Source organism: Pelodiscus sinensis, chromosome 1 (assembly GCF_052426305.1).
Source record: "Pelodiscus sinensis isolate ZL-2025 chromosome 1, ASM5242630v1, whole genome shotgun sequence".
NCBI classification, from domain to species: domain Eukaryota; kingdom Metazoa; phylum Chordata; order Testudines; family Trionychidae; genus Pelodiscus; species Pelodiscus sinensis.
In genome coordinates this window covers 209,890,480-209,909,606 of record NC_143052.1, presented here as the reverse complement: position 1 = coordinate 209,909,606, position 19,127 = coordinate 209,890,480, and the positions used below count along the sequence as shown (strand labels likewise).

The 19,127-nt window shown below is 40.8% G+C and overlaps 1 protein-coding gene across 3 annotated transcripts in view; it reads left to right on the top strand.

The window, feature by feature from the left end:
* POLA1 (DNA polymerase alpha 1, catalytic subunit) overlaps positions 1-19,127 on the top strand; it is a 315,435-nt gene that overhangs the window by 120,142 nt on the left and 176,166 nt on the right. For all 3 annotated transcript variants that reach the window (XM_075913285.2, XM_075913286.2, XM_075913287.2), the window contains exons 28-32: positions 1,023-1,115; positions 6,000-6,205; positions 7,260-7,392; positions 9,483-9,614; positions 14,479-14,653. In XM_075913285.2, coding sequence (XP_075769400.2) covers positions 1,023-1,115; positions 6,000-6,205; positions 7,260-7,392; positions 9,483-9,614; positions 14,479-14,653 — 739 coding nt within the window. The remainder of the gene's footprint in view (positions 1-1,022; positions 1,116-5,999; positions 6,206-7,259; positions 7,393-9,482; positions 9,615-14,478; positions 14,654-19,127) is intronic.

Here is a 19,127-nt window from a genome sequence, read left to right as displayed (position 1 = left end):
GCCAGATTCTGCTTTTTTTTCATCCACATGTTTTTTGGGGTTTTTTCGTACTGGTGTTACAGAAGCAACACAAATGTAAAGCAAGGGCAGGTGAAGTGAGGTGCATGTTGATTGCATACAACATTGTGAGAGCCATTTGTGTCTCAGATATCTCTTCAGTCAGCTAGTATTCTAGTATGTGTTTCATCAGGCCCTGGTGACTTGAAGATGTTTAACTTATCTAAATAATTTTTAACATGTTCTTATCTTATTTTAGTCTCTGATCCTACCTCATTTTCACTGACATCCACTATTTTAAAAAATCCAGTTACAGACTAACTCAGCTACCCCTTTGAAGTTTTTATCCACTATTCTAGACTTCTAGTCACTATTAATGTTTTGGTGAAAACTGAAATTAAGTCATTGCACATTTCTGTGATGCCAACACTTCCTGTTACTGTTTTTGCCCACTTATTGTACAATGGGCCTACTCTGTCCCTGGTGTTCCTCTTGTTTCTAATGTATTTGTAGAGTGTTTTCTTTTCTACCCTTTATGTGTTCTTTAAATACATTATCTTTATTGTGTTTTTTCTCCCTACCATTATAGAGAATCATAACCTCTGCTGTTTCATGATCACTTTCTCCTAACCTGCCTTCCACTTCCAAATTCAGAACCTGTTCCTCCCTACTCTTCAAAATCAGATTTCCTGTAGTATCTTTCTGTAACTTTTTAAATAAAAAGTGGTCTCCAGTACATTCATAGAAGATATTGGATAGTCTGTGTGCTGCTACTTTCCCACTAGATATCTGGGTAATTAAAGTCCTCCATTTCCACCAAGTCCTGTGCTTTGGATAATTTTGTTGGTTTAAAAAAAAGCCTCACCTACCTCTTTTTCCTGTTTAGGTGGTCTGTAGCAGACCCTTAGCATGACATCATGCTTGTTTATTTTTACCTTCTTATCCTTTCCAGAGACTAGATAATGTAAGATAAGAATTAAGTTGGTTTTGTAGTTCTTCTGTTTAAAGCTGCTTATTTTATTTAGATGAACCTTGACGTGATTTATGGAGATACAGATTCCATTATGATAAATACAAATAGCACCAACCTAGAAGAAGTTTTCAAGCTGGGAAACAAGGTAAGGGAATTTTTGAAGGAAAAAAATGTTTCTCGTAGATTTCATACATGGCAGTTACAAGAATTTTTGAGCAAGAGAAGTTTAGTGAGAAAAGGTTTGGTTGTCCTAGATGGGTCATTTGTTGAAGTGTATACCTTGCATTTTATTTTAAAGGGATGTTATATTTCAATTTTTTTTTTCAAAAAATGAATTTAGGTAAGTAGTTGGAGTGTAATGAATAGCTTTACCATTCTTAAATTATTGTGACTCCATTTGAATATTTGCTAAACAGAATAGAATTAACATGAAGGCAGAGAAAAATCATAACTTACAGGTGGTAATGCAGACACAATTACATTTTTATTATGTGTATTTTGACACAAAGCAACAATTTGTTGTCCTTTTATTGTGTGTGTGTGGATACTACCTACTATATTGTAGGCACTACTACAATAAAAAAATAAAGATGTTAATTAACATGATGATTTACAGAGATTTGGTAAGATGTCATATTGCTAACAAATGCAAGATAAAATATAGGGATCAGTTCAGAATATGAAGGATTTTTGCATTGCTAATGATGAGAGAGAGGGCAGATGGATTTCCTCAGCATGTGTACTTTCAAGAAGATATTTGAAAAAAGAAATGGGGATACTAAGGAGATAGCATGAGGAGATTGGAGCAGAGGGAACATGAAAATAAGGGAGGACCCAAGTGAGGACTAGCATCTTTGAAAAGGAAAAGGATACAAACTGACTTGTAAAAAACAAAAAGTGGTATAGTTGGGAATGAGGCAGATTGAGGATATTTATTCTGTGTATATGGTCATGATTTTTCTGCAACCCAGTGTCTCCCACTATTCCGGTCATGTGGGCTGCTCTCTTCTTTCTGTGACTCATGGAGGTGGCATGATATGGACTGGCCATATTATCATTGCTCCTGCTTGCTGCCAGATTCTCTGACCACAAAGCAGCAGATGGTTTATTATACTGTGACCATTTCTCTTCCTAGTTTAACTTTTCTCTCCAGTTTTTTGGACAGTCTTCTCCCTCCTTGTCATTCTTCCTCCTCCTTGGGCTGCTTATCCCTTTGGGGACTTAATCTTCCCTGAGCTTCCACAGCAGCATGTCCCATGTCCTCAGCTCCTTACAGTCATGGCAGAGAAGCCAAAAAAGTACTGGGCCAAATCCAAGTGTTGTGTTATGTGTAAGGACGCTTTCTAGGCTTCACAGATGGTAAATTGTGGACAGAATCTATCCTTAATTCTCTTACGTCCCAGGGCTGAGAATCAGACAGGCAGGTGGGATCACTGTACTTCTGAGAAGGCCATGACCCCAATGGGGAAGAAAAGAAGCAGGAGTCCCAGTGCAAAGCAGAGAGCCTCAAACAGTGTGGAGGACCCTGACCATTCAGATCAGGGGTAAATCACAGGAGACAAAGTGGCCACAATTCTCTCCCCAATGATAAACTGGATCCTGAGGAGGAAAGAAGCAAGGCTTCTAATCAGCTCTTTCCTGTCTACCCCAAAGCTTGCCAGAAGGGCTCCAACAACAAGTTTCCCTTCCCGTCTTGGGGATTGGGACCCAATAGGGAAGATTTTGAGGTGTTATATTTAGTTTAATCAGCTAATTGACTAGTCGATGGAATTTCCATCGATTAGCCGATAAGCGGGGTAGCTGCAGCAGGGTTAGCTCTCAGCCCCAGAAGCTAACCCTGCTGTGGCTCTGTCTTTTAAATGTTTGAAGAGCTGGCCGTCTCTTAATATATTTGAAAGGCTGAAGTGCAGCATGTGTGATCTGGCACAAGGTGGGACAGCTGATTCCTGTCTCGTGCTGGGTTCCCGCCGCTGCGCTTCAGCCTTTTAAATGTACTAAGAGTGGGAGGGAAGCTGGCCAGCTTTTTAATATGTTTATAAAAAGCAGAGGTGCAGCATCCTGGGACTGGGCATGAGCCAGAAATCAGCTGATTCCCAGCTTGTTCCCGGTCCCCTCTATCTCTCTCCTCCCCTTGCTGCAGAGTTCTTTCAACCAACATGTTCATGAATCTTACAGGTGCAGAGGCCAAAATTGTTCAGAATGGAAGCAGACCTCAGATCCATGTCTTATTGCACATTTGGCCCTGAATCTACTTTGTGTAGCTACCATTTCTAACATTAGGGAAGAACCAGTACCTTTATTTTCTGGACTACTAGGGAATTCTTCATGATGATGCTGATAACTCATTGTTGGCCAAGGAGACCTGGGTTTTCAAATCTGATAAAGCTGAAACTGGACCCAGATTCCATACATCAGTGTTCCTTAAACTGTGTTATTTTGTTCAATAGCTTTCTCCTACCCCCCCCCCCTTTTTTTCCTCTCAACAAAAAAAATCCTTGGTGTTCCAAAAAAAAAAAATTGTTTGATGTTCCTTGATCTTAAAAAGTTTAAAAAACACTGCCCTACATGGTGCCAAGGGAACAATGCAATCCCAGAAGTCTGGGAATTCCAGCCATCCTGTACTTCCTTCAAGAAGACATAGACAGGCCTTCAGCCCTGTATCATTGTTCATTGGATGTATGTCTTTAATACAGTTCCATTTGCAGGGTCCTTTGCGTCCATCGCAAATAGTCCTCAAGTAGTCAGATTCCTTCAAGCAGTCTGATTAACCAGATTGGTGAAAAGCTCTCTCCTTCCCAAAATGGGACCTTCGTAATCCTCTTTTCATGTGTTCACTGTTTACTTTCCAGGTGTCTAGAACGGTGGGACAGGATGGACTGCAGAATGGAAAGTTTCTTAGCAATGATTTTCTTTCTGCTGCACCGTCTCGAAGTTCTATCCACCTTGGATGGGTTATGAGCAGTGTTCCCTCTAAGTTGTGCAGCAGCACAGCTTCGCAGTTGATTCATCAGCCCTGCCCAGTCAGTCAGCTCCATGCATGGAGCCCTGAGCTGCTGACTGGGGGCAGGAGAGGAATTGGGGGAAAGCTTATTAATCATCTGTGAAGCTGTGCTGCTGGGCAGCTTAGCGGGAACACTGATTGAGTCAAAGATCAGATATTAAATGGAATTGTTACCATATGACTATCTTCCCTGGTCTGCTATCCATAGATATGTGTTTATTATTGGGAAAGTTTTACAGCTTAAAAACAATTTATCTGGAAGAAAGTGGGACCTGAAAGGTGCATGGGACACTGTGCAGCATCAAAATGCTGGTCTGCCTCTCTGAGCTACAGAGAGAAGAAGGAGCAGCTTGGATATCCAGAATTGTGGGAAATACTGATAGCAAAGAAGAAAATTATCAGGAAGAAAATTTCTGTGTCTTAATAACCAATATGCGATACTAATACCTTTAATCAGTGTAAGGCTAACTAGTCTATGGGTTCGTCTAGACTACATGCCTCTGTCGCCAGAGGCATGTAGATTAGACTACCAGACATAGTAAAATTAAGCGGCGATTTAAATAATCGCTGCTTCATTTAAATTTACATGGCTGCTTGTCGGCTCAGCGCGATAGTCTGGACGTGCGGGTGGCGACATCAAAGGTATTTGTCGACCACCCAGGTAAGCCTCCTGGGATGAGGTTTACCTGGGTGGTCGACAAATACCTTTGATGTCGACACCCGCGCATCCAGACTATGTAAATTTAAATGAAGCGGTGATTATTTATATCGCCGCTTCATTTTACTATGTCTGGTAGCCTAATCTACATGCCTCTGGCGACAGAGGCATGTAGTCTAGACGTACCCTATTTCTCATCCATGTAGCATTCTGTATTTACAAGTCTGTGCCTAGCTTTGGCCACTTGCCAGAAAAGATTACGCTGGTTAAAAGAACTCATTATTAAGAAAATTTCCTTGCTCTCTTCAGCATATACTTTTCCTTGCTTAATTTCATTCTGTTACTACCTACATGTTAGATAATTCTTCATGTCTGTTATCAATCTTTTTTGAAGTCCAATGGAAATTGTTAGTTCAAGAGCAATCTCAAAACATTTAAAACTAGACTGGAAAGCTGTGAAAGAAATTCTAGAAATAATCCTACCTTTGCATGGCTGTGGCCCAGGTGATCAAATAGTTTCTGTCCATATCTAACTTCTGTAAGACTGAATGAAGAGAGGAGAAGGAAGAAACAAGTTCAGAAGGTGGGTGAAGAGGTAGAGGGACAGGATAATAAATGAGAAATAAGGAGATAGGGGAAAACAGACAGATTTGGAAGGAGCGAATGATGCAATGCTTCATTGTGAAATAAATGAAAAAAGAAATGGTGTGAGGAAAGAAGGAAAGCTTTTCACCAGCCACCATGGGAACTGAGAACCAAACTTTTTTTTCTAAGCTAAATACATTTGTGTGTACTTAGATTTTTTTTTCTTTGAAGGGATGTAAGAGAGAAAAGGGGAATTTCATCTCTTGCCCAACAAAAAGATGGCAACCCAAGCCTTACCTCAACTTTTGTAGTCAGATAAGACAGAGCCCAGTTCTAGAAACTGGAGAGAAATGGGCAAGGGGTATTTTCCCAGAAGAGTTCAGGTTATTCTGTGAAAGCGTGTGTGTGTGTGAGTGTGTGTGTGTGTGTGTGTGTGTGTGTGTGTGTGTGTGTGTGTGTGTGAGAAAAGCACCCACCCCCTAAAATGACAACCAAGCATGGGCTGCTTGCTTGAAACCTCATCCTCCATGCCCCCCCCCAAACTTGTGCTGGAATGCATCTATAACACTGTAGGCATCTACATGGGGTTGGACTTCTTCTGTCTGTTTCTAGTCATTGGTCTAATGAGTACTACCATACTGAAAGCATCTGTCCAATCTACAAACTATCTAAGCATAAACGTACAGTATCTGTGAAACTTCAGCCTGATGTATGTTTCCTTGAAGGTAATAGGTGTTCATAATTACTGAGATGTTGCATTTGGTTTAATGATGATACATTTACAGATTAAAAGTGAAGTGAACAAGCTGTACAAACTGTTGGAGATCGATATTGATGGAGTATTCAAGTCCCTGCTACTGTTAAAGAAGAAGAAATATGCTGCTCTGACTGTGGAGCCAACAGGAGATGGGAAATACGTTACCAAACAGGAACTGAAAGGATTGGACATAGTACGAAGAGACTGGTGTGACCTTGCAAAAGAAACTGGAAAGTGAGTTTTTTGCTTTTAATATTGACTTTCTTTTTCATCTCGTGCTGTATGACTCTTAAAAATGCACAACCTTCATTAAAATGTGAACTGCTGGATGTTTCTTATGCCTCTCTCACACTTGTTGATTGCCAAGTGTACAGGTTCTAACTGATGGATATTTTTGAAGGAGGCATAGGGAGTATGATGGTGCCTATTAGCAAATTCCAGCTTTAAAGAATCCATTTTAAATTTGCAGAAGCACTCAGAATAGAAGATGTAGTCACTGTCCTGAAATGCTTCTGCCATTCATGTAGATGGTTTTATTTGTTAAAATATGTGATATCAATGATTATTTGATTTATTGGCATTTAGTATGTGCAGCATTACATGAAGCCTCTCTTGCACTCAACTATTACAGAAAGTATATAATTAGTACTAAAGGAAGAATACAGAGAAGTGGTCATCTTAGGGCTGAATCAATTTGTATGGCATACAGTCTCTTTAAAAATATTAGTTTAAGATATTGCTCCAAAGATACGCATACATAGACATCTCTCTCTTTGTATGTATACACTGTACAATAGCTGATTATTCTTAACTGTTTGTATTTTCTAAGTAAAGGTGCATCATAATAGAAATACATTTGTTCAAGTTAAGAATGTAATAGTAATTAAAGTTATACAGATGTTTGTCAGTGTTGCAGCTGGCAGATCCTCTGTATACATTTTTCCAGAAAAAGGCAGAAAGTTAAAGACAGCAGACTTTAAATTCAAATTTTCTGTGGTTTTGGATACCTGTTTGGGAGGGGTAAATGGAAAACCCCACTAAGAGGATACATTAGAAATGGCTCAATAATGTAAAATAGTTTCAAGATTAAATAATTCAAATTTGAAGTATCTTAATTAAAATGTGAGAGATCATGGGAAAAGTGTTAATTTAGAGAGAAACTTTGGCCTCCATTTTTTTGGTAGTTTTTAGAGGTTACAAAGAGGGGGAGAGAAATTTACTATGGGGTTTTGAAAGACTAAAATACCCTCTGTATTTTAAAGTTTTGTCTGTCTTTCCTTTTTTACAGCTATGTAATTGGTCAGATTCTTTCTGACCAGTCTCGAGACACAATTGTGGAAAACATTCAAAGACGGCTAATAGAAATTGGAGAAAATGTGATAAATGGCAGAGTCCCAATAAATCAATTTGAAATCAACAAGGTAAATATATCAATCAATCAGCTGTTGCTAAAATTTTCAGGTTTCTTTTTCCCCCCTAAAAGTGTTGTCAAAAACCTTTTGTGGTTAGTGATGCGTTAGCATATATATCTTGTTTACATTCTGTTTTACCAAACTCGGGCAAGGGATGCAAGGTCATTAATGATTTCTTTATGCATTTATTATGATATTACTAGGGATTCTAGTTCATCTTTGTGATTAGTGATCCAAAACTAGTCCTGGGGGAAAAAATTATGGTTCCTGAAAATATTGATACCAGACCACCTCTCTGATTGGGCTATGTCAGAAGAGAATAGATCTATTCTTCTTCTACTGTTACTGTGATTCTTTATTTTAGGTTTATCAGTCTGACTTTTTTTTCTTTCATTTGCCCTGGCAATAGCACTTGGGCCTCAGTTCAGCAAAGGACATAAGCAGTATGCCAGACTTGAAACGTGAGAGTAATCCTGTTATTATTTCAACTGCCATACTCCCTAGGAGCCTCAGCAATGGCCCACAACCCCACTGTGTTAGGTGTTATACAAACATCCAACAAAAAGATGGTCTGTGCCCTAAAGAGTTTACTATCTAAGTAAGAAAGGCAGTGAGACTACTCATGTTTAAAGTTAGGCATTTGCTGAAGTATGTTGCTAAATGAGTGTGTGTGTCACTTCTTTAGAGTCACAAATATGGTTTGTTTGTTTTTGGTTTTTTTGGTCTGTGAGGCCATCTCTAAGAGTGGAATGATAGAATATACTTTCTTTGCCACAGCGGATTCCCAGGCCTTAATTGTAATTATTTTAATCATGGAACATAAGCTGAAGAGTACAGCGGAAAAGAATCAAAAAGTTATTTTGACTATAAAGTACGTCCAGAACCCCAGTACAAATTGTTGGGTTCTCCTGCTCTAAGGCACAGATACAAGAGCTGAAATTAATTCTGATGCCCCTTCTAAGACTTGTCCCTGAATTTGAGCCAAAATGTTCTACTTGTAGGAGGGCTGCAGAAAGGTGCTCTTTTTTTGCCTTCCACTTTGGGAACCATCAATTAATCTGTTTTCCTTTCTTTGTTAATAAAACTTCTCTCTTCCCAGTGGAGGCTTATGAAAACTCTCATCTCTCCCAGCTTTGCTGCAATAGATAGTGCCTCCTTTCTATTGGGCAACTCTCTGGTCCTCAAGAAAATGTAAACTAAGTAGTAATGAAAATTACACACATTCATGTCAGTGCTTGTGGAGTCAACTATTTTGTAGTTCACTGACTGCTGTTCACTATTTACTACCTTGTCTGTCTTTTCTTGAGGACTAGTATAACTACAACCATTTCAGTTCACTTTTAGACACTTTTCTGTTAAAAATGAACTCTAATGGAGATCTCGCCTGTGTTAAGTCCTCCATGCGCTTGTGTTTTATAGCCATTGAAATAAATATTAGTTTAAAAATTATGTTGGTAAAGTTGTAGGTGTAGAGAAAGGGGCAAAAGATTTTGAAAAAAATCAAGTAAAGTAATTATGGAATGTAGAGGAAAAATTATTTATTCTAAAATTCTAGGAGTCATGTCTATAGAAATATTGAAATCCTGGTCAACTTTTACTACTTCTGTTACAAAGTTTGTTAAATAAATAAAACTGTCAGATATTTTAGAATTGTGCTTTATTACTCCAGATTTTGGGGGAAATATAATCACACTGCATTCTTGAACTGTGCATAGTATTTCATTCTTGAATTTAATCAAATTTTAAATTATTCTACCTTTTATAGTGCTGGTTTATTTTATTTTTTTTTATTGTGGCTCCAGTTAAGGTTTTCCTACATTAGATTTTCAGAAAATAATATATAAAATTCCAGGCTTTTTTTCAAATAGTAATAATTAGGGATCATGTAAGACTGATAAATATGTCTTTTAAGCATTCATATTTCTGAATTTTTTTGCTCAGTATTAATGCCCTATTTCAATTTTTTTTTGTGAGCAGTAGAAGGATGAAGACAACTATTGTATAATCTTCTCTTTGTGTTTAACTTCAGTGATTTGTTCAGGATTTAATTTGTGGTATTTCCAAATATGCTTTATTTTGTTTCTCCATTGACCTCTTAGGCATTGACAAAAGATCCTCAAGATTATCCTGACAAAAAAAGCTTGCCACATGTTCACGTTGCCTTGTGGATAAACTCTCAAGGAGGCCGAAAGGTGAAAGCAGGAGATACTGTGTCTTACATTATCTGCCAGGTAAAAAAAAAAAAAAGTCTTGGTTATGACTTCATACTGTTCATGAACTTTTGAGTGAAAATAAAACTCCCTCAGACCTTTGAATGGCATTATACTCTATTTTCAAAGAAAGCTGTTAAGTAATGTATGCCCTAAATTTGACACAGATTTATGTAGTATAGGACCAGTAGGGACCATTGATCACCTAGACTTGCCTCCAAGTCAGGACAGTAATTCCATTTTGAACCAGAGCAGTCTTTTAGAAAATCATTCATTCTTGATTTAAAAATTTTAAAAAATGGATAATCCTAGATGAGCTGTTCCAGTGGTTAATTACCTAGACTGTTCACAATTTCCACAATCTTTCTAGACTAAATGTCTAGCTTCAACTTCTACCTGTTTGATCTCGTATACCCTTTTCTACTGAAGATTGAAGAGCTCTCAACTATAAAATTTCCATTCTATGCGTAGGAACGTACAAAACCGCCAAGTCCCTCCATATCTTCTCTTTAGTGGACTAAACAGATTAAGCCTCTTGAATGTTTTCATTATAAAGCATGTTGTCCAGTTTTTTACTCATTCTTCTCCCTTTTCTCTGAATCCTCTCTGATTTTTTCAGTGTCCTTGACATGTAGACGCCAAGACTGGACATAGCATTCAGTAGTGGTAGCAACAGTGCTGAACTCAGAGATTAATATAACCCTGGATATTCCTCTGTTTATACATGCAAAGATATTAGTTTTTTGGCCAGTGAGTTTCACTGAGATCTTACAGACACAGGAGTTTTCACCATAACTCTAAGTCTTTTTCAGAATGACTGCTTCCCAGAATAGTCCTCATCCTGTAAGTATGGTCTGCAATATTGGTTTCTACATCTGTGACTCTAAAGTTGGCCCTATTGAAAGGAATATTCTTTTCATGTTCTCAGTTTGTGATCCAGAGCATTTTGTATTAGTGAGCTGTTCTCTTAATTTTGTACTGCTCCCCCAGTCTTTCTATTATCTTAAGACTTTATTAGTGGTGGTTTTTTGTCATGGGGAATTGGGCCAAGAACCATTCCTGCAGACCCCATGAGAAATATACATGCACAATTTCCTGTGTAAAATTACATACAAAGGACCTCTCCGTTAGCCAGTTTTTATCCATGTAACATGTGCTTTTGTCAATTTATGTATCGTTCTGGTTTCTTAATCAGGATGTCATATGACCTAAGTCCAAATGCCATACCAAAGTCTAACTATATTATAGTAACACTGTTACCTTAACACTATATCAACCAAAACTGTAATCTCAACCAAAAAGATACCAAATTAAACAGCATATTTTCTGTAAATCTGTGTTGATTGGCATTAATTATATTACTGTTCTTTAATTCTTTATTATAATCCCAAATCAGTGTTTCCATTGTTTTGCCTGGGATCAAAGTCAGGCTGACAGGCCTGTAGTTACCTTTGTCATCCTGCTTACCCTTTTTAACTATTGACATGACATTTTCTTTCTTCCTGTCCTAAGGATTTTTTCTAGTGTTCATCACTTATTGAAAATCAAAATTAACCATTTAGATCAGTGGTTCTCAAACATTTTGGTACATGGCCCACCTGGCTCAATGCAGACCTTTCTGTTGGACCACCAATTGCTAACAGAAACTTGCTGTTAATTGCATAATTTCACCTGAGCAATTTTGCTTGTGCTGCAGCTTGGGAGAACCAGTAAGAAAGGAAATATTTATTTAAATTATTAAACAGACTAAGTGCTTTAACTTTCTCATGTTAGTTTATCAAACTTCATTTTAAATAAAGTAAAATATTAATTTATGTCCAACACAAATAGTTCCCATGTTTTCTTTATTTATGACTGGGGTCGGCAACCTTTTTTGGGTCAGGGGCCACTGACCCACAGAAAAATCAGTTGGGGACCAAACAAGTGAAAAGCAAATGTGCTGATATGCCACCAACTGAGATATTTCACTCCTCTGGCATTCCAGCCCCATTAGGGAAGGGGAAGGGACAGGGAGGACTGAGGTTCAGGGCTTCCCATAGGCCAGATTTACTCTTCTGGGATAGTAGGAGTAGTGGATTTTGTGGACCCATCCCCCCGCTCTGGGGTTGGCACAAAACTGGGGGGTGGGGTTCAGTGTGCAGGACAGGGCTGTCAGCGAGAGGGATGGGGATGAAGGATCTGGATGGGAGATGGAGTGCAGGTGGGAGTGAGGGTGTGAGCTCTGGATGGGAGGTAGGGTGCAGGAGCAGGCTGGGAGTAGGGTGTCTGGCCAGGGGGAAGAGGCAAGAGCAAGGGGAAGGTGCAGTGTGTAGCTAGGAGGGAGGTTGCAGGAGCAAGGATAGATGCAGGAGCAGGCTGGGGTAAGGTGTCTGGCCGGGGGGAGGGTTAAGGAGCGGGCTGGGGACATGGTGTCTGGTCGGGTGGAGGGTGCAGGAGCATTCTGGGGATAAGATGTCTGGCTGGAGGTGTGGGGTCTTGATGGGGGCATGTGGGTGCTGGGGTCTGGGGATGAGGGGGCACTTACTTGCCTTCACACCCTGTGCTGCTCTCAGGCACGGCCTCCCACTGCTCCCATTAGCCCGCACACTGCTGTTTCCCCTGATGGGGGAGGAGGAGCACTTCTTTCCTGCAAGCCTGATTGCTCAGTGAGCTTTTTCTTCATCCCCAAGCGGGAAGCCGATGCTGGTGCTCCAATCTCACGGGGTGGGGAGGGAAGGTGAGGCTGGAGCAGCTACATGGGGAAAGAGGGGTTGTGGAGCTCAAGCTTGGAAGGTGGCCCTGAACCACAGTTTGAGAACCACTGATCCAGACACCTCACAGGCTGGCTTAAAAAAAACCCCAAAACTCGGATGCAAATTATTTGGACTTGCTGATTTAAAAAGTAGCTGCTGTTTGACATCCTTCTTAGCTACTGATGGATTGGTTAAATGTTATATCATCACCATATGATATAAATATATCTGGCTTTTCTCCCAAATACAAAAGAAGAATGTATAATGAATGCATTTGCCAATGCAGAAAAGGCAGTTCTATCATTTCCATCTAGAAAGGGACAAATATTATTGTTCATTTTCCTTTTGTTCCTAATTATTATAGGTGAGTCAGAATCCATTTTACATCATTCCCTTCCTTTCACCCCTTCCTCCTTTTCCCCTTTTTAGGGATGCCTCTCACGAGTTTTTATTGAGAAAAGTAAACTCTCTTTATGGGAGCAATAGAGCTGGTTCCTCCTCCTCCTCCTCCTCCTAAAGGAAAGGGATGTTACTCAATTTATTTCCCTTTGCCAAAGAAGGATGGAGAATGGAGACTGATTTTAACTCATAAAGGCTCAAAAATTCAGGATAGTGACTCTGGCAGCCATAATTCATTCCTGCACCAGAGAAAGGGGTTTGGTTTTCAGCCAAGATGCCTATTTCTAAATCATGATACATCCATTTCTCAGAAAATACTTACCCTTCACTATAGGCCAGGATTGTTTTCACTAGTGAGTGTTTCCCTTCAGCATCTACTTGGTCCCCAGGGTGTTCTCAAAGGTCTTGGCTGCTTACTTCAGTCAAGAAGTGATCCTAGTCTTCCTGTATCTCATGCTGGCTACCCCCAGGATCATTCCTATAAAGTAGTGATATTTTGCAACCAGAGAGCCTTTGGTCTGTTTCAGTAGTTAGGTCTACAGGTCTCTCTCTCTCTCTCTGTCTGTCTCTCTCTCTCAAAAATATTCATTAGCCCTTATACAGGGGGTATATTTTGCATGGGCATATTGGACTCATTGATAGTCAGGTCATATCTTCCTTTAGACAGATTTGTAACCTAAACATGCCTGGTACTGACAGGTCAGGGGAGCCCTTCTTAACGTATGCACAGCGTGCCTCAAGAATCAAAATAAGGAAGTATGTTCAGCTGCTGGGACACACAGGAGTGTTGTGACTGATCAAGCTTGGCTATCTCTCTGCTGCTTCCAGGCTTGGCTCAGGACAGAAGGTGACAGTTTCTCTACAAGTGAGGAACTACTTAGCCTGATGGAGGATCAACCGACGTGTTAGTGCAAGTGTTCCGTTCTGTCACTTAGCTCCATCAGTGATTTTAACAGTAGAGACGTATCAGTGGTGGGATGGGGAGCCCTGTTCAGTACTTCCACAACTAGGGGAGATGGACAACCCAAGAAACCAGCCTTCATACCAATTGGTTGGTGCTCAAGACTATAAGGAACACTTGCTTTCATATTGTATCTCTCATCCAGCTTGACCTGCTGCTCACAAAAAGGGAGGAATTAGTAGGGGAAGTAGATGTGGGTGGCAACCTGGGCAGCAGTGATCATGAGATGGTCAAGTTCTGGTTCCTGACCAAAGGAAGAAAGGAGAGCAGCAAAATACAGACCCTGAACTTCAGAAAAGCAGATTTCGACTCCCTCAGGGAATTGATGGGCAAGATCCCACAACCCTTAGGAAGCAGTTCTAACAATTGCTATAAGCTGATAATGTTGTTTTAATATAAGGTGATCCCAAAATGTTTGCCCTCCACATACTTTTAAGTGGGCTGATTGTAACAGTATATTTTCACTGTGCATTTCTGAATTGACAGATGGGATTGTTTACTCTGGCTACTGTTACTTATTTGCACACACAAACTGTAATAATATGAGCTGGATTTATGTTCTGAATTCATTAGCTAACGTCAGCAACAAAAGTGTAACCGATTTCTTCAGACTTCTTGAGTTTGTACGGATATGAAATAAAATAACTGAAGGAAGGAATCCACTGTACGTCCTTTTTTTTCTTTTCCAAAAATTCCCTTAGTTTTATGATGTTGTACAGTCTAACCCCAACTCCAACCCACATATAACTGATTTGTTTCTCTTGGTTTGTTTTGTGTATGTCCCCTTTCTTAGGATGGGTCAAATCTGAGTGCCAGCCAGAGAGCATATGCTCCAGAACAACTGAAAAAACAAGAAAATCTTATTGTTGATACACAGTACTATCTGTCGCAACAAATTCATCCTGTGGTGGCTCGAATTTGTGAGCCCATAGATGGAATTGACTCTGTTCTCATTGCAACTTGGTTAGGTAAGTATCTACACCTCATTTATCCAGAAAGCATCAAGAGGAAGAGTGAGTAAAATTAATGCACATTAGTCCTTAGTAGAATCACATTAGGGAATCTGTTCTTCAGGTATCTGTGTTGGGGGAGGGGAGTGGTAGTTAGGGTATGTCTACAGTGCATTTAGGAATGAACCTCCCAGCCTGGGTAGACAGATTCAATCTAGCATGCTAAAAATAGTAGTGTGGTCATTGCCACGTTCATGGCAATTGGGCTAGCCACCGAAACTCAAAATCCATGGGTCTGGGCATGGTTGGATTTCTGTAGTTAAACCAAATTGCTGCTTGTGATGCTGCAGCATCCATGCTTACTGTTCAGTTATCATTTGTCTGTCTACCTGGTGTGGGAGTTACTCTTTCAGTGCAACATGGTTGTATTCTTATACTTTGTGTGGACTAGATAGCTCAGCAGTGTGGATTAGTTGTATTGTTAGTCACATTAATAGTCATGTTGACTTGTGTGGAGTTACTTCTCAGTAAGTGCTCACGAATAAGGACTGTAAAATCTGACTTTATTAGAAATCTTGCAGTTTTGTTGCTGTCTTTAATCCCTAATGAAAAGGTATATCTTCTCAGAAATGTTGCAATGAAGACCTTTTTCCTAGGAACAACGAGTAGTCCTAAGGTACCTTAGAGACTAACAAAAATATATAAAACTATGAGCTTTCAGTGGTAAAATCCACTTCATCAGATGCGTTGATGGATTCTATATATTTTTGTTAGTCTCTGACGTGCTACAGGATTACTTGTTGTTCTTAAAGTTACAGACTAGGCAGCTCTAGTAATTCATAGTAATGGATCCTTCCTCCCTTGTGTATCAGACAGGTGGAAAATCAACAGAGACACAGTTACTGCTGCATATGCACACAGATTCACCAGTTTTCACTTAGCCTAAGAGAGGTGCAGGAGCCTGAGCTTTTCTTGGGAGACCTTTCTTTTTCTTTACTGTTTTTTCTGACATCTCTTAAAGTTTTTCCTAATCCACACAGAAAGGGGCACTGTCACAGCTCTCTTTCCAGAGGAAAAGTTCAAAGTTTACCAAGTTACGTGTAAATTTTCTGCAACAAAGGTTTTATTTTTAAACTCTTTTATAGAAAATATGACATGACTATGTATATACTTTATTTTTTTTTCATTTTATTGTCTTGCCAAAGTTTTTTAATTTGTCAAGCTTATGAAGGCCTTACTTTCAACTTAACAGCATTTCTTTGTCTGTCTATTATTGAATATGTAATAGGATAACTTTGGAATATGGCATCCAATCACTAAAAGCCTGCAAATCTGTGGACCATTTTTGGAGGTCACAGATTGGATGTAGATACAGACTTTGTATCCATGCAGTCCTCTACCAATCTATTCTAAAATATTAGGGAGCGTTTCAGCCATCAGTGTGCAGAAAGCTGTTGCTTTTGGAGGAAATTGGAAAAAGAGACCTACAAAGACCCTTCCAGCTGGTTAGTGCAGCCACAGCCCTGAGCACCTCTGCAGCTGTCCAGATTGAAAGCAATGGTTTTGTCTTATCTCTCTGTCCATGACACTCTGAATAATATATCTCTCCCAGAAAGAAAGAAGAAGAATATTGCGGGAGGGAGGGGGCAGGGTTTGGAAGAATGGGGAGAGAAAGGAATGGGAGCATTCACGCAGCCCCTGGCATGGGGAGGGGGAAGAATGGGATACATCTGGAGTTCTGTGAAGGGAAGATTGGAGAGTCCTCGTATGGAGAAAAAAGGAAGGGGAGGCACAGCCCCCCCAATATAGGAAGGGAGTTATGAAGATTTCCTTAGTTCCTACCATGGATGGAAAATGTATGACTCTTTTGTTCAGGAGGTACACAGAACCTTCATTGGGTGACAGATGGTACAAAGAGCCCCTGCTATGGGAGAAGAGGGGGACATTAGCAGAAATGGCAATGAGGTACACAGTGGTCTGTTGATACATGGAGGGGGAAATGGTGAGACTCTGCTAGGTGAGGAAATGGGAAATACCCAGAACCTCTCTCAAGGAAGATTTAAATGGGGGATGTGAGAATGGCACACGAGCTTGTGTGAAGTAATGGAGAGATACAAGGATCACTTCATATTTGAAATAAGCTTGGCCTATGTAAACTATGAAGTGTGTCAAGTAAATAGTTATGAGCTCCCTTATGCGAAGAGAGATATCTGGGGCTCTCTTACCAGCATCAATTTCCTCACTGAAGAGTGCTCTAAAAAATCATTTGCTCCCTTGGAGGAGGTACCTTCTTTATCAGATTAGGAGGAAAAAATGGAAGCAGTGGTAAAGAAGTTTTATGGCTTGGAGGAAGTTGGAACTCTTAATATTTTTGCTAAAAGATTATAACAAGGATCTGTCCTCCCATAATAGAATGTTAAGAAGATTGAAAGGAAGTTGGATTGTACCATTTTATCTATTAACTTTCAAGCTGGTACTACAGAGTCATAGAATCATAGGGACCTCAGTAGGTCATCTAGTTCAGTCTCCTGCAGGACTATATTATCCAGACTATTCCTGAGGGGTGTCTAACCTGCTCTTAAAAACCTCCAATGGTGGTAATTTCACAGCCTCCCTAAGAAATGTATTCCAGTGCTTAACAACCCTGTCAGTTAGACTGTTTTTCCAACTTAACCCACCCTTGCTGAAATTTAAGCCCATTGCTTCTTGTCCTATCTGCAGAAGTCAAGAACAATTTTTCTCCCTCGTTCTTATAAGGCACTTTTACATATTTTAAAACTGTTATAATGCCCCCCATGTTTTTTTCTCCAAACTGAACAAATCCTCATGGGTCTTCTTTTTTAGGCCCATAATAATTTGGTTGCTCTTCTATGGACTTTCCTGAAATGTGGTGCCCAGATACACAGTACTGCAGTTGAGGCATTATTAGCACAGAGTCGAGTGGAAGAATTACTTCTCCTGTCTTGTGTGCAACACTCCCATTAATGCATCCCAAAATTATGTTTGCTTTTTTGGGGCGGGACGGGGGGCAACAGTGTTACACTGTTGACTCATTTAGCTTGACATTCATTATAACCCCCAGATCACTTTATGCCATACTCCTTCCTAGACAGTAATTTCCCATTTTGTATGTGTACAAATGATTGTTCATTCCTAAGTGGGGAACTTTGCCTTTGTTTTTTTTGAATTTCAATGTGTTTGCTTCAGAACATTTCTCCAGTTTGTCCAGATTATTTTGAATTCCAGTTTCTAAAGCACTTGCAGCTTCTCCCAGCATGGTATTGCCCACAAACTTTATTAGTGTACTCTCTATACCCATGGTCACCAACCGGTCGATCACAGTTGATCTTGGAGTCTCCATAGGTTGATCTTTAGTTCCCCTTCATGGGAACTGATGGGGAATGTTGGAGGGCTGAATGCCTCAGCCTGCTGGGCTGGATCAAAGAGGGGCTGCCAGTTGACCATGGCGTTCAGCCTGCTGAGGCTGCGCCGTGCTCTAGCTGGTTGGGCAGCCGCTCCTCTTTGCTCCAGCCCACGTGGAGCGTGATGCAGCCTTAGCGGGCTGAACGCCATGGCCATCTGGCTGGGCAGCTGCTCTTCTCTGCTCCAGCTAGGCTGTTCCACGCTCCAGCTGTGCTGGAGCAAAGAGGAGCGGCTGCCCAGCCTGTTGGCTATGGCATTCTGCCCCCGGAAGCTGTGCCACACTCCAGCTGGGGTGGAGCAAAGAGAGGCAGCTGCCCCAACGAGCTGCCCGTGGCCAGACTCCCGCTATCACCCTAGCCCTTCCCCCCAACCAGACCCCCACCATCACCCTGCCCTCACTGGGCAGACCCCCACCAGCATCCTGCTCCTGCCTCCTGGCCAGACTCCCACCATCACCCTGCCCCCTCTCCTCTTTCCTGGCCAGAGACCTACCCCTAGCTTTTTCCTGTACATTATTTTCCACCCAGATTCTGCACCCCCATCCCTATCCCACTCACTGGCAACCCTGTCTTGCACACTGGATCCCTCATTTTTGGCTCCACCTCAGAGTGTAGAGGGGCCCACAAATTCCATTAACCCTGGAACCCAGAAGAGTTAATCTGGCTTGAGGCCTTGAACCTCAGTCCTACCTACCCTTTTTCCCTTCTCCCATGGGCTGGAGTGCCAGGAGAATAAGGGGTCTCAGTTGGGGCCACATCAGTGAGGCTTGGGGGGCTTTGGAGGGGTGTTTTTGCATCTCACTCTCCAACTGATTTTTCTGTGGGTCAGTGGTCCCTGACACAAAACAGGTTTTCAACGCTTCCCATAAATAAGACCGTGCTGGAATATTTTGTGTTAGACATAATATTTTATTTAAAAATGAAACCTGGCCAACAAGCCCCCAGCTGGGACCAAGCTCGCATCTGGCTGCAGCATCATAATACTCCTGCAATCCTACAAACCCCAACCCTGAGCTCATCATACACCTGAGCCCCTTGCCCTCACATCCCCAAACTCCTGCACCACCCAC